At 49.1% G+C, this 27,800-nt stretch overlaps 1 protein-coding gene across 1 annotated transcript in view; it reads left to right on the forward strand.

Moving 5' to 3' along the window:
- LOC142586142 (uncharacterized) overlaps positions 1 to 27,800 on the forward strand; it is an 89,129-nt gene that overhangs the window by 39,592 nt on the left and 21,737 nt on the right. Inside the window, exons 6-7 of the mRNA XM_075697395.1 lie at positions 11,522 to 11,843; positions 17,506 to 17,618. Coding sequence (XP_075553510.1) covers positions 11,522 to 11,843; positions 17,506 to 17,618 — 435 coding nt within the window. The remainder of the gene's footprint in view (positions 1 to 11,521; positions 11,844 to 17,505; positions 17,619 to 27,800) is intronic.

Raw genomic sequence — 27,800 nt, forward strand, 5'->3', positions numbered from 1 at the left:
ACTTTTTATCGTATAATCACGCCGTTATTGATTGTGCCAGATCTGAACTTGAGCACTTCCCGTTGTGCGGCCAGTCCTACAAGCCCGCTCATCAAGCCGCACACTAACTAGTCGTAACAGAAGATACAGAAATTCCGCCGACAGCAGCTGTTTTGATCCCCGTGTTCTGCAACAGCATATGTGATGAAGCTGCATTCTTTGAACCATCACGCCTCCTTCTAAGTCGGAAGCCACTTCTTCTACCTTATTCGACCCTCTCTATTTCGAATGGAACAAGTGCTCTCTGCCTCACAAATCCTCTTCCGTATCCCATCAAACTGCTTAAAGGTGAATCCCTTGGATGCATGCAACCCATTGATATCAGCCAAATTTTTTCAGTGCAGCAAGATTCAGCTCGACGCGACCTCGACGTCGTCAGTGTTCTTAATCCGTCTGATGTACCAGCTGCCGACCTATTCGATACGTCGATCGCAGACGGACTGTCACCGTTTGAACGCTCTGCTCTTCTCCAGCTGCTCTACCAGTTCCGCGACTCTTTCGATGTTGCCCAACGTGCCCTTGGCCGAGCTTCTACCATTGTTCGCTACATCGACACCGGCTCCAACTCGCCAGTGCGACAACGCCTTTACCGTGTCTCCAACGCGGAACGTCAAGTTATTACCGACCAGGTTGACCATATGCTTAAACGCGACGTTATTCGCCCTTCACAAAGTCCGCGGGCATCACCTGTGGTTCTCGTTAAAAAAAAAGGATGAATCAATTCGCTTCTGCGTGGATTACCGGCGCCTAAACAAGGTCACTCGAAAAGACGTGTACCCGTTACCCAGAATTGACGATGCCCTTGATTGCATACAAGGTGCCGAGTTTTTTTCCTCGTTAGATTTGCCTTCAGTGTATTGGCAGGTCCCTTTAGCAGAGGACGACTGTTCAAAGACAGCCTTCGTCACGCCTGACGGTCTATCTGAATTCAATGTCATGCCCTTCGGCCTCTGCAATGCGTCTGCCGCCTTCGAGCGCATGATGGACTCGCTTCTGCGGGGTTTGAAGTGGCACATGTGTCTCTGCTACCTCGACAACATTCTTGTCTTTGCGCCAGATTTCGCAAACCATCTGGAACGCTTCAACCATGTCCTGTCGTGTCTGAAGACCGCTCAGCTGCAACTAAATCTCAAGAAGTGCCGATTTGCTGCGCGGAAACTTACAATTCTCGGTTACGTCGTGTCAAAGGACGGCGTGCTTCCGGACCCGGCTAAGCTACCGTGCCGTGACCGACTTCCCCAAACCGACGACTCTAAAGCAGTTATGAAGCTTCATAGGGTTATGATCCTACTTTCATCGGTTTGTGCGCAACTTCGCCTCTATAATTGCGCCTTTGGCCCAACTTTTAAGCAGCGCCTCCAATCTTTCGTCATGGTCTTCTGAGTGTGACCAAGCCCTCTCCACTCTTCGCCGTCTCCTGACGTCACCACCTATACTGCGCCACTACGATCCCACGGCCGCAACTGAGGTGCACACAGACGCCAGTGGTGTCGGCCCCGGTGCTGTCCTCGCACAACGAAAGCCTGGGTTCGCAGAGTATGTCGTCGCATACGCCAGCAGAACGCTCACCAAGGCTGAGTCAAACTATAGCGTCACCGAGAAAGAATGCTTGGCAGTAGTCTGGGTGCTTGCCAAATTCCGCCCTTACTTATATGGCCGCACGTTTGATGTAGTTACGGACGATCATGCATTATGTTGGTTGTCTTCGTTGAAGGATCCGTCAGGTCGCCTTGCCCGCTGGGCTCTTCGACTTCAAGAGTTTGACATTCGCGTTATATATCCTACCGGACGCAAGCATGCTGACGCTGATGCACTGTCGCGGTCACCACTATCCACCGAAACTGCGCCTATATCCATTATAGACCACCCATTGTCAGCTCTTGACGTCGCCACCATCTCCTCTGCACAGCGCCACGATCCCTGGATCGCTTCGCTTCTTGACGTTTTATCTTGACGTTTTTTCTTGACGTTTTATTTTGACGTTTTATATTATATTTTTTTCGACCACTCGAACACTGCGACGCCAAGCTTCGCACTTCAGCATCCGTGATGGCCTCTTGTACCGGCGCAACTACTCGCCAGATGGTAGGAAGTGGCTCCTAGTTATCCCCAGAACGCTTCGCTCTACAACCTGCGCGTCCTTTCGCTCCGACCCGCAGTGTGCTCACGGCGGTGTCTTCAAGACCTATGAAGGCTTACGCAAAAGGTACTACTGGCGTGGAATGTTTCGCTTTGTCCGCAAGTTCATTCGCGGCTGCCACGAGTGTCAGCGACGAAAAAAAACACCGCATCCGGCCGCAGGTTGATTACAGCCCCTGCCGTGCCCAGAGCGCCCATTCGACCACGTTGGAATTGACCTTTATGGACCTTTACCTTTGACCACGGCGGGAAACCGGTGGGCTATCATTGCTGTCGACCACCTTACACGATACGCCGAAACCGCTGCTCTTCCCATGGCGACAGCACAGGATGTCGCCTCTTTCATACTCCAGCCTTTTGTGCTTCGACACGGTCCTCCTCGCGAACTCCTCAGTGACCGTGGCGGCGTATTTCTCTGTGATGTAATCCAAGCACTTCTCCACCAGTGCAACATTGTACATCGGACGTGTACTGCCTACCACCCTCAGACGAACGGTCTCACTGAGCGGTTTAATAGGACACTGGGCGACATGCTTGCTACACATGTTGCATCTGCTCAGTCAAACTGGGACCTGGTTCTTCCATTTGCGACATGCGCGTACAACACCGCTACGCAAGTCACAAGCGGGTATTCCCTCTTCTTCCTTCTGTACGGTCGCCAGCAGACGCACACTATCGACACGTTGCTGCCATACGCACCAGATGGCTCTGAGTGCACGCCCGTGTCGGAAACCGCCCGTTACGCTGAAGATTGCCGACAACTAGCCAAGCGCTTTACTACAGCCGACCAACAGCGTCAGAAAAACGCCCATGATGATGACCACTCTCCTGCCGCAACATTCGCTCCTGGAGCACTTGTGTGGCTGCTTGTGCCACCCTGCGCCCCTGGCTTGTCGTCCAAACTACTCCCAAATTATCATGGTCCCTACCGCGTTGTCGAGCGTACTTCGCCCGTAAACTACGTCCTTGAACCTCTTACGCTGCACGGCGACCGTCGTCGACGTGGACGTGATGTTCACGTAGACCGCCTCAAGCCGTACTTCGACCCTCTTGTCCCCACCTGTTAGATCGCCAGGATGGCTCCACCTTTCTCGACGGGGGCAATTGTAATGAAGAAAGGAAGAGAATGACATACCGATCATCATCAAGATCGGAGGCCACGAGGTCGGCGCTCCAACACCACCATCTTGTTCTCCCGACCTACTGTTCAGAGCTACCGCCTGTTTGTTGGACTCGTCCAATAAACCTCCCTACAAGTGCAACACTAGCCGGCCGCGGCTCCGAAAGGGACCAGGATATTCGGCGTTGGTGTTGTCCACTTCTCTTGTGTCCGTGTCTGAACGCCTTACCCCTTCTTTGCATTATGAATCCTTACGGACTAGCTGAGCTGTCATTCTAAAAATCCTTTCTCTATGTATGCTTCAGGCTCCCAGAACACTGTAACCGAGCTAACCCTGGCCCCTGGCTAACCGAGACATGCATAGCGCTGTAGCGGAGAGCAGTTGACGTATCATCTGCGAGTCGCATAGTTCAGCAGCTTGGAGCGGCCTCTCGTTCGCTTGGCAATTCTTAACGTGTAAAGGCCCGTCCACGCTACCGGCACGGCAACTCGCCGCATGCCGTTTGCGGGCCGTCGTGCAACGGTGGTTTTGCTCGCGAACGGCGAGATTTCCTTGCCGTAGAGAGGATTGGACCGCTACCACTTTGTGTGCAGCCGCACGGCGAAGCGGCCAATCAGCGCCCGAGAAGTGGTCACTCAGGCACTGAGGGCAGCCTCACCGCCGCTCATCGTTAGGCGGCGCCGATATCGTGGCTAGGCCTTTTCCGGTTCACTTCAAAGCTAAACCTGACGGCGGTTCAGAATGAACCACCGACATTCACAAGCCGCAATATTTTCTTACCGTTGTTGTTGCTTTTCGCAATAATTATAATAATCGCGACATTAATTTCGAGTCGCCAGTTGTTCACCTCTGCTGGAAGAGCACGCGTATGCGCGAGCAAACGACGCAGCATAGTTTTACGTCACTATTTTTTTTATCCATGTAACCAAGCCGTGTTGTGTTCCCTCGCCTACGACGTGTTAGCGTCACCCGGAGCCCAGAAACCGAAACCGAAATCGCTCGGTATAATAATGCTATTATTAAATTATTTATCAGGTATATATGACTCCGACGGTGTGTATCGTGCTTCCTGAAGCAGTACGCAACGATTCAATCGAAGAACGCATGAATGAAAATTTTCATCTCTCCACCCCTTTAACGAAGTGATCCTCACATTCTTAGTTTTTACCTCCTACCTAGTGTCATCTAACGGGCATGCTTCAGCGACATCACCGCCATGTCAGGGTAAAAAAACATAAACAAACGAGAGATAGATGAAATAGGCGAGTGTGGTGGCTTTGCTCTGCGGAACGAATATCTCAATGAAGAATTTTCGTGGCAGTGGGGCACAAAGTCCGGGTACTACCCCTCCCATTTTAAGGTACTTACTCCGTCTGACCCAACGCTGCCCACGAAGGGACGCGTTCTAGAGCGCGCTAAGAAAAAAACAGACTAAGCACACCAAGAGATGAGAAAATATGCTTCGAAAAATATAGGACAGATCGCGCAACTACATCGGAATGGAAAGGGATGAGAAGCGAGGAGAAAGTTCATATCAACAAGGGACTGAGGCAGGGGTGCCCTTTATCCCCAGTGCTGTTTATGATGCACATGGTGAGGATGGAGAGGGCGCTAGAAGGAAGTAATATCGGTTTTGTTCTCTTATACAAACAGGCGGGTACAGTAGTAGAGCAGCTGCTTCCCGGTTTATTTTGTGCGGACGATATTGTGTTGCTAGCTAACAAGCAAAGTGATTTGCAACGTCTGGCCAGGAACGTCTGGACAGGAAGGCAACAATTTAGGTTTGAAAGTTAGTGTTAAAAAATCAGATGCTATGGTATTCAATGAAAACTGTGAACATACAGTGGCGATACAGGGCAAGGAAATACCTCGGGTAACAGAATATAAATACCTTGGTACATGGTTAAACGAAGGCAATATATATATGGAAACACAGGAAAATACAATAACAGTGAAGGGGAAGAGAAATGCAGCCATAATGAAGCACAGAGCGTTATCGGGATACAATAGGTACGAGGTGCTCCGAGGTATGTGGAAAGGTGTAATGGTTCCAGGACTTACTTTTGGAAATGCGGTTGTTTGCTTTAAATCAGGGGTACAATCAGGACTCGATGCGAACCAAAGGTCAGTAGGTCGCCTGGCGTTGGGCGCTCATGGGAAGACTACAAATGAAGCTGTGCAAGGTGATGTGGGCTGGTCTAGTTTTGAAGTGAAACTAGACAGCAAAATTGAGTATGAAGAACGACTGAGGAATATGGAAGAAAGTAAATGGGCTGGGAGAGTATTGAGGTATCTGTACAGGAACAACATTAATTCACAGTCGAGGAAAAGAACTAGGAAGCTTACCAGCAAGTATGCGGCCTGGAGGGTGGGCAACACAGCAACAAAGAACGTCAAGCGGTAAGTCAGAGAGCCCAAGATAATCTCATGGGTGGCGGCAATGGAAAATAAACCTCCCATGAGTAACTACTTAAGAGGAAAAAACAAAATCAAGAAAGAAATAATTTATGGTAGCCCAAAGGGAAGCTCATTACTTTTCGAAGCGAGATCTGGATGCCTTAGAACAACGCAGCTATAAATCGAGATAAAAGAAGAAAGAAGAAGCATGTGCTTGCTGCGGTAAAGCTAGAGAAACTATGGAGCATGTTTTATTAGAATGTGAAGACGTCTACCCAGTGGTCGATTTAGGCACCACTGGCCTCCTTGAAGCCCTTGGGTCCAGCGAGAGCAGTGGAAACGTAAACATGTCCGAAATAGGGATTAGTAAAAGGCGATAGGAGGATTGGTGGAATAAAATTAGGGAAACGAGAAAAAAACTGAGAAGTACAAAATTACAGTGCGCAGTAGGGGATCAGAAAATTTGTTTCTGGGAGTTCATAGTGTTTTTTTGTAACCTAGGTGGGACATTAGGCAATATAATAGCAAGAGCTTGGTGGAGCAACTCACCGCCCCGTTCGAAAGGGGACGCTCATAACATTCATCCATTCATCGCGAGAACTCCCTGAATAAAATTAAAAGTAGTGACATACTTTTAATTTGCAGCCGCAGCTGCTCCGAGGAACACGGGAGGAGGCCTGTGTCTTCCAAATGCTTTTCTCTCTTTTTTTGCTTCTTTTCCGCGTCTCCGCATGGAGGAAGGAAAAGAAACCTAGGAGGGAGCGTCAAGTGACAATCTTGAAGCCTAGTCATAGAAAATTGAGAGGAATGGGATGATGGCAAATAGGCTCTCACTTGGTAGGAAAGCGCTAGATTTAGTCGGCTCACTTTGGTTGCGTCCGCTGCGGGGATTTCGGAATATACGTGCAAAGTACGCATGGAAAACGCACGCCGAGGTTGAGTGAAGGAATTCAAGAATACGAAGCAGTCGAGTCTCTGTTGTCAGTCGCGTAACGCACCGAACCACCACGTGGCTCACCGCTTAAACAAGCAGCAAACAGGCACTAAGGCTGTAGCGAAAAAAGGCGTCGGGCAATTACCTGGCATTGTGCCGAACAACCCGCAAGGGCCACCTCAAGGGCAACTGGTCGCGATTCGGCGTGGTTTCATGGAAACGAGGAAACCTTTCACCCTGCAAACAAGGCAACCAAACCGCCCTTCCGACGATGATTTGTTGCGTTTAAGGGCATCTTATGGGAAATAAAGATGTATTTCGCCCTGACAAACATGTGCAGGAGGGCAAGCGAACATGCGGGTTCCGCAGTAACTTTTTCCCATGTGAAAAAAATTCATCCCATCAATTGCACCAAAGGCCCAACGTTGTACTGGCGAGCCGGCGACCCCAACCATATTTCAGGCTGCGCCGGCGCATTGTTTAGCAAGCGGTCCCAGTCGACGCTGTCGTTGTGATCAATCCCTTCTGCCTCTCAACAGACCGGCGAAAACTCAACAGGCGCGTCTCAACAGCGCAAGGACGTCGCACCACACAGTCTTACTAAATAATACGCGTAAATCGGCGTCTGGAGTGCAGGGTAAGGCTATTTACTTCTTCGAGAACGAAAGGCGCACAGCAAACACTTTTACTAAGCAAGCACGCGACAGGTATCTATCTCGCGATACATCTCGTCTCCTCCTATATAGGTGCACGGCAGCGGAACAAAAATTAGCAGATAAAATTAAGTGCCCTTCCACTCTGTAAAGAAGAATGACCAGCGAAGCGGTGTATGTGGGTCCCTTAATGAGGAACTGCACGTCTGCCGGGAGTCGGCCTGGCATTTCACTATCTTCGGGATTGGCCCACGTAGGGGGAGTGCTTAACGGATACTTCACTTCCACCACGGGTCGACACATCATTGCACTATGTTCGGGATCGGCCTACGTATGAGGAGTTTTGTGTCTACATGCGGACACGATCCTGGGGGAACTAGCCCTTAACAGCTTCGCTGTAAATATGCGCACCGGAGTTCACAGTACACAACTGCTGATTTAACGAAACAATAGACCACATACGGACATACTCTGGGTGCGTTTCGAGGTGGCTGCTTCGACTAACTGCAGTGGTAAGCTCAAGTGGTGCTTTGAAAATTACGTCGTCATGGATCTGGCTCCCCAGTCTTTCTCCACGTTTTAAGGCAACGCATTTGAAGCGAAGAACGACGCCCGCTGTAGCAGAAACCCACGCGTTACACTTCTTACGTGCCTCCATGTCTTTTACGGCTGGCGCCACTAAGCCACTAATGATTACCACGTACCGAACAGTGATGAATGGTCCGGCAACAATGTGGGCCTAGTCCTACCCAAAAGGCACCGCGCACTACTCCCCGCGGAGCTTCGAGGAGGTTGGCTTGCCGAGGCTAGCGGAATTACGTGACGTTCCTTCCTAGCTTTCTCTTTTTTCTTCCTCTGTGCAACTTGGCGTACTCACCACCATGAGTTGGCCGTCGACTTGCTGCGGCGAAACGTTCGCCAGAGATTTGACTGTTTTGGCTAAGTTTCGTGGCCGCGTCATTGAGAACTTTGTTTTGGTTTTCTGTTATGGATTCATTTCAAGGGTACTGAAGGTGTAAAAGTGTACCAACGAAGGTTTTTTTTTTTCTTTGTTCATGGGGTACTGATCTCACGCATCGGTAAGCTTATGCATGGATGCTATTTTCAGTGCTCGTTCAGACTTTTTTGTTGATTGCGCTATCGTCCACAAGTGTATGAAGCTATGCAGTGCGTAGGCTGTGTTCTGTGATATATCGTGCTAAAAGCATATTACAGATTATTATCGTACCACTGAGAGGCCGTAGCTTTGTCAACCCAGGCTTCTGTGGGGAGCTGCAAATATATTTCGTAACAGGGAGAATAAATTACCGCGCTTTGCATTTGTGTTGCAGAGCGAAAGACAAAGACTTGTAACCTGCCCATTTCTATGTGTGTATTTCGTCCTTGCAAGCCCATTGTATACAAATTAAGTACGGGTTCCACTGTGTTTCGCTAGCTCAAGCAAGCAGAACCAGTTTGTCATGAAGGTGTAGGACCACTTTCACTGCATGCAGAGATAACAGCGTCATGATGAAACGGCGAGAATCGTTCAGATGTTCCACGTTGAACGCGCACATTTACCAGGACGCTCGCGTTATGCAGGCTAATATGTGACGCGCCTCACGTCCGGCCATCGCGGTGCTAACATGACTAAATTATGAAGCTCCACAAACTCACACGTGGCAGCCGATTGGGTACACGCAGGCTTACACGTACGCACTTCGAGCAGCTCAAACACATCGAGTTGTTGAATCAGTATACGTGCTACATAGTGCTACACACATGCAAACGCATCGCCTTTCTCGTGTACCGGTGAAATCCTTAAACTTAGCGCAGCCCTTTCACACCGGGCCAGTATCTTTAGATGACTAAATCAAGAATCTGATGAATGCAATAGAAATAAATTGCGAAGCGGCTTGATCTGTGCAAGCCGCGACAGTGTTTTTGCCTGCAGGTACACTCGTCGTGGACGACATAGCGTTCTAATAAAAGCCTGGCAGGATAGGAACATCGTCCACACTATGTATGCATTATTGACCAGACTAAGGGCGCTGATTCTTGTGCCTCTACTCGACACTAAAAGTAATTTATCCACAAAACTAGCCTCAAAACGGTTTTAACTGGAAGCAACCAGCCAACCAACCAACCCGAAGTTGCAACAGAAGTGCGCAGTTACTCCGCTGAAAAAAGCACCAAAGTCACCTCTTTTTGCCAGTATCATAACGTTCCATCATCGCTCCTAACGCAGCACACAATAAACAAGCTCAAAATAAAGTAAACTACATGCGCACACACGCAACAACAATTTTAATGTTTCACCGTGCGTAACCCTATGGGCGGAGTCGTGCGCCCTGGAGCGATCGAGCAAACTGCGAGGGCCAGGGACGAGAATAAGCGCGCGCGGTGGGGAGACCAGGAGAGAGAGCGAGAGAGGTCGGGCGAGGAGGAATGTCGCTACCTTCAGTCTCATTCAGAGGGTCCAGGTGCGAGCGACTTTCGCGTTACTGCTCACATTCGACCCGGGAGACATGAGAATGTACGGGTACGTCCGCGACATGGTGTAACAGAAACGAGAAAACGTACCGGTGCGTCAATAACACTGGAAGGTTTCAAGCAGCACTGTTACATCAAGATTAGCAGGCTTGGCTGTTCATGTTGCGGTTAGTCATTTCGTAGTTTTCAGCAGTTCTCGCTCTTTGTTTACATACGTTGTGCCCGGGCCATGTCGCTATACCGTTGAAAATGGAGGTGTCTACTTCGCAAAGCAAAGCATTAGCACACGTCCGATGCACAGGTAACAAGAATTATTTCCAAGAAGTGCAACATAGACCACGCTTCTACATAAGATGCGCTGGAGCTTCTCTCTTATAGCGATATGGCTGCCTTGAAAAATTATTCGAACATTTTATAGCCAGTGTGACATTTCTTTTGTGGTCTGAATACGCGCGTACGTAACCGCTATAAGCACCTAGAAATTGGGAGAACACTTAAGCTTCGCCTTTAAGAGTGGAACGCGATAGCATTCAAAGATCCCTGACTGCTTCTGACACTTCCCGGCAGATGCAGCTTGTGTAACTGTAATGTTTACCCGGAAAATGCTGGCGCGTGGCGCTATGCACGAAGGAGAGATTTCTTGTAGAAGCAGCATGGCGATGCGGCGGAGGCAAGCGCCATCTGGAGCTGTTGCAAGGAAACGGGTGCGCCGCTGCATGGCCTTCGAAAATGACGCACATGCGCGCGTTGGCGCGCGCGCAACTTTTGGAGGCCATGGCAGCCTTATATATGGTAGAAATGCAGGAAAATGGGTTTGTTTGAGTTTCCGCGTAACGGAATTATGTTTGCTCGTATACTCAAATTACAACCCGGTGCTACCTTGTCTCCAGATTGTGCCTTGACAAAAAAATCTGCAAACCTGGCAAAGCGCTGTTTCGAATGCCAATGTACACCATTCTTTGATGACACAAAGGTCCTGTCTGTGCACAATGATAGCGTTACAAGGGAAGTGGTGGAAGTATTCCACATAATAAGAAAAAGTACTGGGCATGTTAGTCAGCCTTCAGTATCCTTATCATCGAAGGAAATGGGCTAGCTGAACAGGCGTGAACAACGGTGTTAATCTCCCCCGCTTTCACGAGGCAATGTTATGGGAATGATAAATGCTTTTATTCACATCGAGCGTGCGCACGCGCATGATGTAAGGCTTCAAAAAGCCATCGCACGTTTTCCAAGACACACAGTTGTAAGTCAGCGACGTGTGTGTCACATCCTCTATTCCGTTGTCGGGTGTACGTGGTTGCGCTGTTTGAAAACATTATGGAAAACCACCAACTCGCCCAATCTGCCGTTCGTCTTCTGCTTATCTTTAAGGATGAATAAATGATAAGGATGATGACGGTGATTAAAACTGCGACGCGGTTAGAGAGATTTTGGCTTTTTCGTATACTATTTTTTATCCATGATAAAATTGTTTTTCGTCTACAGGAAAGAAATTCAGAGTGGTGAAAAGTGCCCTGCCAGAGTATGAAAAGACAAAAACACGTAGTAGAGGTTTTGTAACAGCCCTCGAACTACGAAGGGGAAGCTAGCAGAAGAGAGGCAAATAGTCACAAATGGCGGCTCCACGGAAATAAACTGCTTTAAGCTATCAATGTTTCTGGCAAATTCAGTAGTCTGAGGGGGATGAGGGGTGAAATGAAGAGATTCGGGAAACTGCATTGATATATTCGTTTTTGCTCACTTCGTCCGCTCTTGCCCCGCAGCTGGCTTCCCAGCAGCAGCTCACAGAGGGTTCTGGCACAGATAGCAGCTTCCGCAGGCGTCGCCACAGCTCCTTCCACAACGATCCGTCGTCACCACTGCACACCAGCGTCGACTTGAACGCCGAACTCATGGCCAAGCTCATGGCTTCCATTGAGCGCCGGCTGTCGTCGCCGCCCAGAAAGGCTCGCACCGTGATCGACGTCACCCCGGCAACGCCCCCTACCAGCCCCGCGGACGTAATGAGTCCTGACGGAGCCGCGCGACCTGACTCTGGCACGGTGACTCCCGACGGACTGAAAGCGGCCGGCGCTAGCACCATCGGTACGCTGTGTACCCTGCACTCGCTGCGATACTTCCAGACACATACTAAGCCAGTGTTCCTAATGCCGCAGTCAACAAGTTGACAGGGGCCTTCAGTGCGTCGCAGAAACTCTGTAATCAGCACTTTGGAATTTGTCAGTGAAACGATTGTGTATCAAACAGCGAGTCCAACGTCAGGTAACGCATTTTCAATGACGTATATATGTTTTCAATTCAGTGCTGATAAAATCGAAAGCAATAAACATGTTTTGTTGTAGAACTGACGTCCGCCTGCGACTGTATAGGAGATGTCAGCAACCTAGCTGCTGACAGGCAACGTGGCCTTGTCGTTATATGTTAGGCAGGGCGCGACATAGGAGGCGTAAACATAAATTTGTGCACGTGACTTTATCCTTGCTATTCTGCCAAAGAAAGGTATGCGTAGCTATCTGAATCGAGGTCAGTTGTGCACTGTGACACTGAGACGGTAGTTCCTACATAAGCGGACATTGACAGTAGTTCCTTGAAAGCTTTTGCATAGTGAGCCTAATAACGTTCTCATTGATAAAGGTAAACAGAATGAAAAGGCATCTGTTTGAACCTGGGTGTGCCTAAATTCTTAATCGCCAAAACAATTATGAAATTAAATTATGGGGTTTTACGTGCCAAGACCACTTTCTCATTATGGGGCACGCCGTAGTGGAGGACTCCGGAAATTTCGACCACCTGGGTTCTTTAACGTGCACCTAAATCTAAGTACACAGGTGTTTTCGCCACCATCGTAATGTGGCCGCTGTGGCCGGGATTCGATCCCACCAGCCTCATGCTCAGAAGCCTAACACCATAGCCACTGAGCAACCACAGCGGGTGCCAAAACAATTCGAACAACCCTTCACCTCACTTAACCGCAATAGCGGGAATAGGTGACCTAGTTGCCACATGTTTTGTAAGCAAACAGCGTTCAGAACAGGACAAAGAAAGGAAGAGCAGAAGGACAAGACTACGTATTAAACGATTTGCTATATGAAATGTGGGTTATAAACGCTAGAAAAGTAAGGAAAGCGACGAAAAACAAGGATGTCTATCAAAATACTAAGCACACTACCTGCCTTAATCGCAAGGTTAAGTACTTTCCCTATCGCTGAGCAACACCGGGGGATACTTTGTGGCTACAGGTGAATCCTGCGTTGACAGGGGCTTGCGTCAGAAAAAAGGATAGCAGACGACACTTTGCGCGCTATGGGGAACCAGCGCTGGATAGGCGGCGCGTCGAAAAGAGTGCGTTGCACGCCACCCTGGCGACGAGACGCGGCATATTCCGGCCTCCCGACCAGACGAGACACACGTGCGCGGCCGTATTATATAGTTCGTATGTTTCCGTTTTCGCGCCGCTTCAAGTGGGCAATTTTCGTAAAGAAGCTAGCGCCATCAAGTGAAGAAACGACGAAAGAAGCTTTTTAAGCTTTATATATTTTTCACAGTGTGTCGCGGCGAGCACGTGTGTTCCTTTAACGGTTGCGCCTAGCTGCCTCGCAAATCTAGCAGCTACGGCTCCGGTCGTGCTGCGCTATGGTTTCGGAAGTATTAGTTGGCCTGAAGACATTCCATATTTCTCTGGCTAGACATAAAAAATTCTAATGTTACTTCGCCACAGCAGTCAATGGAGAAAAAAGCTTTATCGCATCAGCTGACTCGCGCAAGCAAAGGTTTGAGTGCTCCGCTGCTGCATCCGTAACGACGCTGGCTACATTTAGCATGAATTACATAAATTTAGCGGATGCATCTCAGCGCCGAGTCCTATTCCGAATGCGCATTTTTAAAAATACATAGGCAGCTTAGTCGCGCGTGCGCCTGCTGTACGCGCACACAACTCCTATTACCAGGCAGCTTCCCTCCCACATAATTCTTGTCAATGAATGGATAATATGTACCTTTCGTATCTTTCGCTTGGTGCGGTGACGTCGGAAGGGGCTTGGCGGTGGTATTACGAAGGAAAAATGGTTGATACATATGCCGGATGGTGCATGCTATTGCTCATTGTGTTTCCGACGAAATGCCGACTGCAGATTATGATGTTTGGTACTGTGTGCCATGGCTTACCGTCTTAGCTATCGAATAAACCAAGCACACACGCGAAGTTCGATTTAGAAAGCAGCCCGACACCGCTTGACCGGGCGACAAGACGGGAACTTACTCTGCTCGCCTGACTGCTTGGATCCAACGCCACCTCTATTCTTGTTCGTAGGGTTCAGATGGAAAGACGCAGAAGGATACATCCTCCCTCATCCCGACTTAGTTGTGGCACTTGTATACGCAACAGTATCGTCGGCGTCCTTTTGTTTTCCTTCGACTTTCAGGGCACGCAACGCCACTACCAGTAGCCCCATTTCCCTCCACCTCTTGTGTCAATAAGCTCTTGAAGCTCGTTGTTCTCGACCGTTTGCAGAACTTTCTAGACGACAGCTACCTTTTCCCTGATTCTATGTTCCGCTTTCGCCCTTTCCTTTCTACCCATGACGTCACGCTCCCGCTCTCCGAAGAGGTTCTTCACCCTCTTCACGCCAAGCGCATTCGTGCGCTGTTGGCACTGGACATGAAGAAAGCATTTGACAACGTCCTCCATTCCGCCATCCTAGATGCTCTTTCCACCCTTAACGTCGGTCCTTGTATCCACGGTTATATCACTGCTTTCCTTGCCCGTCGCACGGCTGAGATTTCATTCGGCCCTCTCTCCTCTCCAAATTTCACTCTTGCAAATCGGGGCACCCCCGAGGGTTCTGTCCTCTCCCCCCTTCTCTTCAACAACACGCTTTTCCCCATGGCACGCGCTCTCGCTGTCATTCCTAACCTGTCCCATGCTTTCTACGCCCATGATATCACCCTCTGGGTGACCACGGGAAATATTGGAGAGATGGAGGCCGTCCCCCAGGCTGGCACGGACGTGGTTGCCGTTCATGCTCGCGCAGTCGGGCTGGCCTGCTCCCCGTCAAAGTCGGAGCTTCTGCACCTCCCAGCTCGAGGCACGGCCGCCAACTCATCTCCCACCCTTAGCATCATTATTGACGCGCACCCCGTCCCTTCTGTCTCCTGCCTCCGCATACTGGGTCTCCTTCTCCAATCCAATGGCAAACACACTGCCGTCTTTTCCCGCCTAACTACCACTGTCCACCAGACCGTCCGACTTATTCGACGTGTCGCTAACCTGCACCACGGCATGCGTGAGCACGACCTCCGTCGTCTTATCCAGGCCTTCGTTCTCAGCCACTTGGTCTACTCCCTCCCCTATCTCTTTCTCTCTCGCACCGAAGAAGACAAGGTGAACTGTCTCATCCGCCAAGCTTACAAGTCGGCCCTTGCGCTCCCCACCCACGCCCCCACTTCTCGACTGCTGGCGATGGGCGTCCACAATACTCTTTTAGAGCTTGTGGGGGCCCATCGCACGGCACAACTCGACGGCCTTTCTCGCAACTCCTCTGGAAGAGCCCTTCTCTCTTCCCTCCGCTTGACCCCTGTGTCCCCTGCCTGTGTAACCCACCCCTTATCCTCCTCTGTATCTTCCATGCTCACTGTCAGCCCTCTTCCGAGGAACATGCACCCTGAGCATCACGCCGCCCGCCGCTCTGCCCGCGCCTCCACCCTCTGGCGCCAGTATGGCTCACAGTCTAATGCTGTGTATGTCGATGCTGCGCCATACAATTCCCACCCCGCCTACGCCCTTGCCACCACTTCCCATACACTTGCTCCCCTGACCGTTGCCACTATCCCTGGCCCCACCTCCACTGCCGCCGAGGAAGCAGCTATTGCGCTCGCCATTGCCACTACCCCGGCCCGTTTAATATTCAGCGACTCCAAAGCTGCAGTCCACAACTTTGCGAAGGGTCGCATCTCCTCCTCTGCACTCAGCATCCTTGAGCACTCTCCTCCCCCTTCTCGTCGTATCCAACTCATCTGGGTTCCGGCTCACGCGGGGCACCCTTGCAACGAGGCGGCAAATTCCATCGCTCGCAAGATGAGAAACCGAGCTGGCCCCTTCCACTTCGGGATGGACAGGTGTGACTCCCTCCTCGCCTTCCATGACATCACCCTTCATTACCGCAACTCTCGCCTAGCCCTCCCTCCCCCTCACAATACCTCTCTAAGCTCCAACAGAGCACGTGGCGCCATTTACAGGCCCACACTTTCCTCTCTCCTGCCCGACTTGCCCTTGTTCACCCCGGGGCCTTCTCACCCGAATGCACGCTCTGCAGACACCCACGAGCAGACTATGCTCATATTCTCTATTCATGCCCGAAACATTCTGCCCCTGCCTCTTGGCATGTATCTAGTCCGCAGCTGTGGGAGGCTGCTTTGGCCAGCTCGTAGCCGGATGTCCAGCTACGGCTAACGATCTGGGCAGCGGAAGTCGCCGCCAGGCATGATCTGGTGGCCATGACCGGCAGCCTGAAGGCCACCCACGGAACGGCGGTATCTTAATTTTGTTTTCTTTTTTGCCCTTCATTAGATAAAGTTTATACCATTACCTTTCCCGGGTGACTGTTCGCCGCCACTCGTCAAACGCTGCCTGTTCCCTGAAGGAACGCACAACCCGTGAGCATACCATCGGTGTTCCGAGATTGAACTGAACGGAAGCAAAGCCGACGCAGCGTGCGCGAAACCCTTTTTCGCTCTTTCCCTCCCCGGCGCAAGGGAAACGGCTCTGATTGGTCGCGCGTCTAGGCTCTCATTGGCGTGACCGCGTGCCTATGCAGCTGGAATCCTTGCTTATGATTAACGCTCCGGCGCCGGCGCAGATGTCAACTCATCAAACCGCCCTTTCCCGCTGCCCTGCTCTGGAAGCAACTGGTTTTTTTTTTTTTTCGCGTGACCGCGAAAACGCCACTCGTAAGCGAATAAAAGCTTCGCTTCAACAAGCTATTGCCTACCAGTTGGTCGTTGATGGAAGCAAATAAAACAATTCAGGCCATGAACTCGTTGCTTAATAATAGGCACGGAAACCGAGACGTCCGAAAACGAAACAAACTGGAAGGATCTCATTGTTTAATCATGAAGGCTTTTAATCTTTTACCCAACATCTGACTTTGGCATAAAACGCTTCTACATGTGCTTTATTTTAGCGGTGATCCCTGGCACAATTCTATGGCTACAAATAGGCCAACGAGGTAGGTCGTCGCAGACGGTCAGGCATTACTTTGACAACTTGAGTTTACTTGAACCCTTGATGCTCTTTGCCCTACAATTTATGGGAAATATAAGCGCATACGCAAATTCCTAAGGATGCAATCTTGAAAAAGTGCGAACGACACGACGTGGAAAGGAAGAGTAGTGAGTTGAAATTTCCCTTGCCTATCTGCTTTCACAATGTTTCAGTTGTTACTGCGCTATATGCGCAAGAACGCAACGATCTTCGTTCTCGCTCTATCTAAATGTAGACGCCGTGCAATGAGATCCGAACGCAAACCTACACTTCTACAGCTCTGAAGTTTCCTTGCACACGAACCGAGGTCTTCAGCGTTGTAGCATTCCTTCTAGAAATAAACAAAATGCAAGCTTTTTAGTTATACTTGCGCGTAAATTTTGGACGTCGATTTTTGACTACGCCAAGCATACCTCGTATTCACTGTTTTGATTCGGATGCTCTGTTCTTCGGTGTTTCTGACCACAAGTTCTCTTTCCTGACACCCAGGCGCTTATAATCCCAGGCCCATCATCAAGAAGGCACGCAGCCAATCTATTCCGGCGCTGCTGGCCCTGGACGAGCAACAGCGCGTGCGCAAGGTTGTGCGCATCGGCTCACAGGTAGGTTTCTGAAGCGTCCCACCGTACAGCCCACCCCACTGTATACACAATTTGCGTATTCCAAGAATGTATCACAAGAAACATGGTTGTTTGGAAGCGAAAACACGCACAATGAAGAAGAACGAGGCGCAGCGAGCGCATACTGGAACTAAATTTTATTGACACGAATATGTGAGAAAAACAGAAAGTGAGGAGGAAACTAAAGGGAAGGAAAAAAATTGCACTAAAACACGCGCCGTCTTGACATGACATTTTCCACGCTAATAGTGACATCTAAGGTGGACTCGCACAAGTGTGACTATTTTACCTTATGAAAACAGCTTCAGTTATCTCCCTAGTTTGTGAGTCTTTATTGCGATATTGAAGCGCGGTAAAATTCTGGAGCACCCCGACATTTTTGAGCAATGAGCAGACAAATACAAAGTCGGTGCAGCCTTTAACGCATAGTGGAGCTCGCACAAGTGCATATTCAAACAGCACCCAGCCTGCCTAATGTATTCTTTGTTGCTGGACAAAACAATGTAGTAGACAACATTGCGTCTACAAATGACATAGCAATTAGCACGATTAATACTACTGTATTCCTTTGACCTGCAACAAGGCATACAATGGGCAGAGTGGGCGTTGCTTGAATGTGCACCTGCGGTCAGTGCCTTGCTATTTGAGGCTGCAGTAATCCGTTGAGGACAAAAACACACTGGAGTCAATATTCGAAACAGGATGAGGCACGTGTTTGCTGCGGCAAATATCCGTAGACAAATCCGCACATCCTATTGTAATGTGAAGGGATTTGACCAACGATACCTGTAGGCAATGTATGTACACCTTCCCGAAAAGCTTGGATTTAAAATGGATGGAATCATCTACCGCTCAGGAGTCAAGATATTCAAGAGGCGTTTAGAGTATTGGTGGAAAAAAATTGACCGTCGATTACGAAACTCCCCAATGCGAAATTTGAGCTGCTTTCATTTCCCGGTTATATCGTCTGGTGCGCACAATCTGACTCGTGCTTCACATTGCACACGGAGCGATGTGTTATGCGACTGCCTCGCTAATCGGGAGATCCGAAGACGTGGCGCGTGCGTGACGCGTGTGCGCGATTCACCGCAGCCGCCGTAGACAGACCTTCGCTCAGGCAGCACTTTGTTCCCATACAGACGTCGCGCGCTACTCTGGCGCCATCTCGCAGCCATTGTCGCCTCAAAGCCCGTCTTGCGTGGCACTACGCTTTTCTTCTCGCGCTTTCGCCGTACCTTCCTACTCCGCTTTCAGCCTCATGGTTCCGCAGCACCCTCCTCATGCTCATCCCTCCTCGCGCTCTCTTCGCTACCACAGTCTTTCATCTCCCGCTGCGATGCGCTTTTTCTTTGATCCTTGACTGTGTTCGTTCGCTCGGGGACGAGGGACCACACCGACGCTCGTCGCAGGAACGGACGCCTATGAGCTGCGCTCTAATCAACAACCCTTCCTTTACCGGAAAATGGAGGTAAGCGAAGCTTGTCCTGCGGGCACCTGAATTTCGTAGAGGTTAAGTAACCCGCAGGTAATGGTACCGGATGGCTTTGGCCTCCCACTTCCTCAACTCGGGAATTTCTCGTTGCTGTCGGATTGCTTGGGCTCGTGCGGCTCTAACGGCTGGATCGATGCGCGGATCGCGAGCGCTTTCACGGGCAAATTCTCGCCGCCACTCGTCGAACGCTGCCAGTTCCTTGGAGGAACGCACAACACATGGGCGTCCCATCCGTTTTCCGAGACTGAACCGAAAGGAAACTACGCCGACGGGCAGCACGCGCGAGACCCTATCCTGCCCTTCCCCTCCCCGGCGGAGGGCAATGGCTGTGATTGGTTGCGCGCGTAGCCTGAGCGCTCGACTATGTAGCTGGAATCCTTGTTGATTACTCGCGCTCAGGCGCCGCCGCAGCTATCAACACATCAAACCGCTCTGTCCCGCAGCTGCTGTGTTCTGGGAGCATCTGGGTTTTTTCTTTTTTCGTGACCACGGCAACAACACTTGTGGGCCCATACACGCTTCGCTTGAAAAGCAGTTAATAGATTTATAAAACCGGATCTATTACAGGTATAGGTAGCGGCATAAGGTAGATAAGGAGTTTTAAGGAAGCGAGAAAAAATTAGATATACACAAAAATGCTGGAATCGAAAGCATGCATAGCACTCCTGATAAGCTCAAGCAGGCTAGGAGACTATTTGTCACCGCGCCGTTTCAAAGGAGATGGCGATTAATAGCCATTATCTTTTTTTAAGTTCTTTACTTCTGCGTTCAATAGGTGAAGCCCTGAGGCAGAAAAGGGGGTGCTCTATGGGGGAGGGGGAAGGGGACCGGTGCTCTCTTATTCCTCGAGGTGGAGTGGTCCCGAGGTTGGCTCTGCAATGTGGCGGCCAGGCCCTTCCTTGTCCCTGAAAAAGTCCAAAAAAACACTCCAAAGCTGGACTGAGTCCTTGAGCCCGATGTGCGATGGCGGGTCGAGCCATTATCTTCAAGTCATGCAGCTGGTTTTAGGGAAGGACCGTTCTAGAATACTGAGGTCAGATCCTAGACAAATGCCAATAAACTACTGCTCGCGAACATTTGGGAGCCTTCCATAATTACAAAAAGCGCAAGGCACGGATTGAGCCGGTGGTAACTCTGCTTGTCCATTTCGAAGCGAGATTGGGATTTCCTCATTATTCTTCTTTGCAGTGACAATCTTCAGGGCGCGCGCAGTTCATGCTGGTCCCTTCTGAGGGCCTAATCTATCTGTTGTGAGCATGGCGACCATGATGCCTGGTCGTTTGTTCATTCTGTTGGTTTCTATTTGCGCTGCAATGCCTTCATCAAGTGTCAGCCATCTAGCCCAAAACTAAGGTATACCAAAGAAAGGCTTATTTTCATTATTTACTACATGCACGCAATTCCCATCACAGTTAGGCGTCCGGTCGTGTGAGGAGCTTACCCGCCGTGGTGGCTCAGTGGCTATTGTGTGGCGCTGCCAAGTACTAGGTCACGAAAATGAAATCCCGGCCGCGGCGGCCTCATTCTTGTGGGGGCGAAATGCAAATACGGCCCTGTTCACCGCATTCGGGCACGTTAAAAATCTCCGTGTTGTCAAAATTGATTGGGTGTTCACCACTACGGCGTGCCTCATAATCAAATCGTGCTTTTGGCGTGTAAAAGCACAGAATTGCTTTCAATTGAGGAACCTTTTAGAATGTTAGGCTGCTTTCGGTTAGGGAAACGGCATGATAGGACAATGGAAATATTTAAAGAAAAATAAAGAGCACGTCACCAGATGCACGTTTGACAGTTGTGCCGTTTAAGGAGAGAAGCGCAGTACTAGGTACAGTGTCGCGGATTGTTCTAAATTCAAGCATAGCCAGGCTGCCCAAATTGTCAGTTACTTTGCCTAAAGCGAGAGAACAATTTGATAAGCGCACTCCTATAAAGGAGTGATTCTCATTGAAAGATTGAAAATACTTGAGCAGAAGTCATCTGCACACTGTGTGGACTCAGGAACTGTGCAACAGCCGCGGCTCTCCTGTAGCAGTCTGCAGTGACTGACATTAACTATTCTCTCTTTAAAATTCTATAATTGCATCTCTTATATTCTGATTTATACGTAACAAGTAATTAAATAGCTGTAATCAATAATATTGTTTGGGATATTTGCATTTCATTGATTACCATTTTACTCGCCAACACTCACCTAATTCAATTGCTTTTGCCAGTAACCAATTCCATGTAACCAGTGACTTTATTGACGAGAGCAGCTGCAGGAGGAGGAGCAACCTTGAGCGCTTTCATTTGGCGGAACCTACAGTAGATCGTCCGTGGTCGTGCCCCACAGCGCAGTCGCCCATAGACACGTCGGGACTGGTCATACAGTTGTATCGTTACTGTACATGCGATGCTGGTCGACGAATTGAATCACTGCAATGGCTCGGTAGCGAAGACTACTTCAGACGTTCGTGACCGGAATCACCTCCCGAGGATGTCTTATTTGTCTCTTTCAGTTTTTCATTTCTCTTACCGGGATCATCTTCACCGAGCACCAGCAACAATGAAGCTCTGCGCTTGATAGAGGACCCAGGCGCTAGCATTGCGATATCGAGTAACCACAAATTTGTGCACAAGGTGTTGTTACCTTACAATACCGCTCTTTCCTCCAGCGCGTACATCGAGCCACTTTTCAGTGTCGCTTCTGATGTCTTGACAAGAAAGCGAGGAAAGATGACTAACAAGAAATGTGTAGAACATTTATTAGTGAAGGTAACGTGTCAAGCGCTGCACAGCACGTACTGAAAGAACCTTGCCAGTTTGTTCTATTCACTCTATTTGCACTATGCTAAAGTTGCGAGTAAAGTAGCGCAGAAGCAATCGATTACATTTTAGTGATTGCTCAATTACTTTCGCAAGGCAGTAATTGAGCCATGCATTCAATTAAATCTTTTTGATCAAATTATTATACGCTTAATCGGTTTCATTTATTTTGTAACGTGCAGAGGTATCATTAAATACTGCGAAAAAAATAGTATTCGTAACTTTTCAATATTGAAATAGAGAATGAAATACAAATACCACGGCAAATAATGTTTGATTAACACACCGAATTTTAAATATTTGTCCGTGTGTATTTGTCGTCTTCGTCTCGGAGTCAAAAAATATACGAGCATACATTTCACGAGCCATTCTTTTCGGCCGAACTTCATTATCGTGATGAAACCCTGACCAAATACGCCGAGGATGGTCCCAAGTGACCAATCACAGAGACAGCCGGGCCCGCACGTTTTCGATTCTTCTAGACTTTATTCGAAATTGAACTACTTTACAAGATTCCAGAAACTTCTCGTTTTATAAGGCGTAACAGGTACCATTGTCATAATGTGGCATAATGAGGTTGTGCGTCGTGCACATTATGCTTGACATGGTGATCGTATGGTGCGCGTCTTTGACCCGTAACAGATGGAAGTGACCAATGACAGACGCACAAAAGAATGGATCGAGAAAAAGAATCCTGACATAATAGAGCGCCAGGAGCCTCACTTACTACTGCTAAACAGATAGCTCAGCAACGCACGAAGCTACGAAGTCTTGGAAAACCCACTTGCAGGAGATCTCAAGCACGGTGACGTACGTGCCGTACGACAACGAGGCTGCGCTCCAGGAGTCTGTGGAATGGCCCACTCTGCGCGATGAGGTACTCCAGGAGCGGTTCCCGAACTTGGCCGCACTGTCGGAGGCGTCTATCAATGACGCAATGCAGGCAGTCGCTGCGGCACACGAGAACAAGCCGGAGCCAAAGTACGCCTGTTGCCTTGTGATGGATGCCTGTTTCCCAAGTTTGTCAACGTTCACCTAAGCGCACCGATGTTCAGTGCGGCGCCAGCCGATAAAATTCTTAAGAGAACTCAAGAGGCCCGAAATTATCCAACAGCCTGCTATATGGTTCAGCAGTACGTTATTCATCTAAAGCTCAGTAGCATCGGTAATAATGCAGGTCAAGGTACTGTACTTTGCGACTGGGCTGCCAGGTTTGGCTACCATAAGTCACATTAATTCATCAATTATATACGACAGCATAACTACGCTGATTCTGACGTCCATAGTAACTGGCTACCTTTTGGCATCAATACAGAGTATGAGAGGGCCATGGACACTTGCTCTTGCAGAATCTGATATCTTTTGTGCTAAAGTAATAGAATATAGTGTTGTTGTAGCTTGTCCGTAAACGTAATGACTTTTACGGAATACCGGCAGTGTCGACGCCGTTAGCGTTATCTTGTGAGGCTTTTTTCAACCAGAACGCATACGTTTGTAGTGTGTTTGTTACATATTTTGTTTTAGCAGCAGCATAAAAAAAAACGGGCAGCATTTTTGCTGTTTTGGTGCTGCCGCCTCTTGACCTTAGAACTGGGGTTGGTAACTGCAATAATAGCTCTATTCCACCTTTAGTTAAACTCTGTAGCAACAGGTGGTGTCACCTACCCGACCACTCATGGTTACGTCTACAGAAATCCGGTATTCCGCAAAGCGCAATACGTTAACGGACAAGCTAATACTCCGTAAAATCTTAAGCTAAAGTAGACGGCGAAGTGACATGAAGATTGAGACTAATGGATCAACATTGAAAGGACAAGGTGAACAAATGTTTCATCCTAGATTTAATAAAGCGTGTGCGTGTTGTCTCAGTGAAATCTTTAGGCGATTCTTAGAGAAAATTTGGTGGAGAAGATGGAATTTTTCCAAGTGGCAGATTGTTGTTCGCCAAGGAAGGAAGTCGTAGTTGCGCAAGCATGCTGAAGATATACCCAATTATTTTATGGCCATTATTTGACCATTAAATAAATATTGTGACAGGGTGAGAACAGTTTGAAATTCAACAGAAATATAACAAAATATATTTATGTAATAAGGTACCAAGACCACATCAGAGAGACCCGAGCAACCTTCGCCATATTGCCTTCTTCTTCCACCTCACTGAAGCCGCTGGTTACAATATCTTATGGCGCCATTCGAGAATAACAATTTGAATCCAGAAAATGTTCACAGCATGCACATTTCACCGCGCTCTTAGTACACCATCAGTTTAAAAATAAGCCTTGAGCATCAAGGACGTTCAACATTCTTTTATCTCCGTTTTTATGACAGCTGATCAGGGGACTATAATTTTTGCTACGGTAACCAACAATGAAGACTGCTCAGTGGCATATTGCATATTACAGGTTTTCCAGTTTGATTTTTCGATGTTGCTTGTTTTTAAAGTATTCAGTGTTTTTTTCTTCCTTTCAGACTAACAGTCGTGGTATCTCCCAAACAGTGTGTTTATGCATTTGTTCTTTATTAAAGTTAATGACTGAAATAATCAGAAGAATAAGAATGGGATGTGGTGCGTTTGGCAGGCATTCTCAGATCATGAACAGCAGGTTACCATTATCCCTCAAGAGAAAAGTGTATGGCAGCTGTGTCTTACCAATACTCACGTATGGGGCAGAAACCTGGAGGCAGGAAAAGGGTTCTATACTTAAGTTAACGACGACGCAACGAGCTATGGAAAGAAGAATGGTAAGTGTAACGTTAAGAGATAAGAAAAGAGCAGATTAGGTGAGGGAACAAACTCGAGTTAATGACATCTTAGTTGAAATCAAGAAAAAGAAATGGGCATGGGCAGGACATGTAATGAGGAGGGAAGATAACCGATGTTCATTAAGGGTTGCGGACTGGATTCCAAGGGACGGGAAGCGTAGCAGGGGGCGGCAGAAAGTTAGGTGGGCGGATGAGATTAAGAAGTTCGCAGGTACGACATGGCCACAATTACATGACGGGGGTACATGGAGAAGTATGGGAGAGGCCTGTGCCCTGCAGTGGGCGTAACCAGGCTGATGAAGCTGAGAGATAATGCGAAGCCGTTACGAAATCTAAAAGATGATATATTATTACGATATCATCGAGCGGTGCTCAAGAAACGAGCCGCCGCGAGAACGACGATGAAGTTGTTCGGTGCGCTTGGCGCGAGCGATTGTCGGCCTGGCTACCTGGCTCCAGTGTAAATAGCCTGTAAATAGCATCTTTCGTCTGTGTCTTTCCACACGTGACATTTCTGGTGGAGTTCAGCGATCCCCGTCCTCACCACGGAACTCCGAAGTGGTCGGCACACCTAGCTTGTCACCATGCCTCCCGGTGACGCGCCCACCTCTGCAACGGCTTCGGCTTGTCCCACTGCTCCAATCGTCACGGTCGCCCCACATCGCGACCCAGGTGTGTTCTCTGGCCTGGAGGGCCAGCATGTTGACGACTGGATCAAACTCTATGAACACGCCAGTGCTAATAACAGGTGGGACACAACGATTATGCTCTCCAATGTCATCTTTTATCTCGGCGGCACCCCACGCGTGTGGCACCAAACGCATAACGACGAGATAATCAGTTGGGACAATTTCAAAGAGAAGCTACGGGAACTGTTCGGCGACCCCATTGGGCGCAAGGCTGCCGCGAGAAAGGCTTTTGCGTCTCGTGTTCAGTCATCTACGGAGCCGTACGTTTCCTACATCCTCGACGTCTTAGCTCTATACCGGAAAGCTGACGATGCTATGTCCGAAGCCAATAAAGTGTCACATATTCTAAAAGGCATCGCCGACGACGCTTTCAATTTGCTTGTTTTCGGCAACGTCTCGACTATCGACACCATCATCAAAGAATGCCGTCGCCTTGAAATAGCTAAGAGCCGCCGTATCACACACCACATCACGCGGCCCAACACTGCTGCTACGTCGACATGTGAGGGTAGACCACGTCAGACCACCACCTGCGACATCACCCGTATTGTTCGCCGCAAACTCGAGGCCACCTGTTCGCCAGCTTTCTCCACGACGCCTCCCGATCCGCTACAATGCTACAATATGTAGCATTCCGTCGCTTGAAAGTCTCGCCAACAGCTGTGGCAACATGCACTTCAGGACTGCTTTGTGCGCGAGTACTTCTGTTGAAATAGCTTTTGTGTGCGTGTCATCAAAGTTACATCTTAGGCAGTCTTTCCTCAAGAGCTCAAGTTGCGCCGTTGAGTGCACCCCACGCGCATGCATGCTCGTGTGCGCGCGTTTGTTTTATTCCAAGGTAAATTGTCTTGATAAGTTCCATGTCGTTGTGGTTGTGTGACTGCTGTATGCTCGTAATTCTGTCTTCTTTCGAATCCTAGCATTGGCAATAGAGTAGTGAATACAACTATTCATGCGGGTATTAATCGGCTGTCACAACTTATTGGCCTCTATACAGCGATCTACTGGGACAGCTCTGAGCTCATTATATTCTGAAATTCAACATCTCTGTAGAAGCCTAGAAATTAATTCCAGTTTTCTGCGGTAAAATTGTGGTGCGGGTTTGCTCTGCGCGTTCGCGCTGACACACAGTTGACTTGAATGTAGATTCTCCCTCAGCAGATGCCTAGAAGACGGAAGTACGTGAGTTGCAGCCATATTTTGTCCGCTTGTGTCATACAAACATTGGATAGCTTAGAGAAAGCGTAAGAGTCATAGGGTGGAGCAGCCTGCCGTTGGAACTTCATTTATGACAGAATGCTTTTCAAAAGCGTTTCCTTGGTCCTTACTTCCGTTGTATCGCGCTTGCGCTCGCCGATTTCACTCTTTGCTTAAATAACACGCCATTTCGCGCGCCCAGTGTTAATGAAAGTGTTGCATTCTCGTCATTTAATTCGTATTGCGACCCATTGAACGACAGCGTTAGAAAATGTCTTCTTAAAAGTAGCCCCACCCTTTAATGTTTTCCCGTATTTCTGTAAGGGTGTCATTTTTCTGTATTGAAGTTTTGCGAAGTAACAAACACCTGGCGTACTACGCGCCCAAGTGAAACCTGCGCCTGACCCAAGCCCGAAGTTCCTAAGCACAAGCTACCCGACCCACGTTAAAACTGTTCATCCAGCCCGAGTTGAGCCGCCGGGCCTGGCGCGTCCGTCCCGCCACGCCCGGGAGCTTCGGACAAGCCCGTGCCCGTGCAAAGCTTCATCCTAGACTGACAGCGGCGGTGACGCGGCGGGCGGCAGCGCAACCCTTAAGTTGGCTTCCTTCCAAGACAGGATCTTTTACGTATGCGATCACGTTTTGGCGAACAGCGGCGCTACCGGCGCGTCATAGCTAAGGCGCGGCTGTGCTCCCCTGCGCGAGCGTGTCGCAACGCAATTCATTTTCAAGGTGCAGCGCCTCGTCGTGGACTTGTCGCACAACTCGCCAAATGAGGACAATCTTATTGGTTCGACTGAAACTCGCGGGATGGCGCCTCCGCTCCGTAGCAGTCAATAGCATCTCACTTCTGCTTTTGCTAGCGGGCATATTGGAAATTTCTAACAAATCCACGGAAGAAGCAAAAACTGACAGAAGTCCTGACGTCACTATTTCTGAAGCTCATTGACGCCGGAAGTTGGCGTTTCTCCACTATCTTGTCGGCGCAGATTCTCCACTGTTGCTCACATTTCTCACATTTATCACCACACCCGGCCGCGCGCAAACGTCCGCGCGCCGTGGTCATGCGACCAACGGATCCAATCACGGTGCGCCACGGCGATACCGTCACCAAGGTCATTTCGTCCGAGTATTGTAATCACATCTAGAGGCAGGTTACCGCTACATTTTCCAGCTTTTCTGAAAATAACTTTGTGCATTCTCGCTGCACCGCAAGAT

This window comes from Dermacentor variabilis, chromosome 6, assembly GCF_050947875.1.
Source record: "Dermacentor variabilis isolate Ectoservices chromosome 6, ASM5094787v1, whole genome shotgun sequence".
Classification (NCBI taxonomy): Eukaryota; Metazoa; Arthropoda; class Arachnida; order Ixodida; family Ixodidae; genus Dermacentor; species Dermacentor variabilis.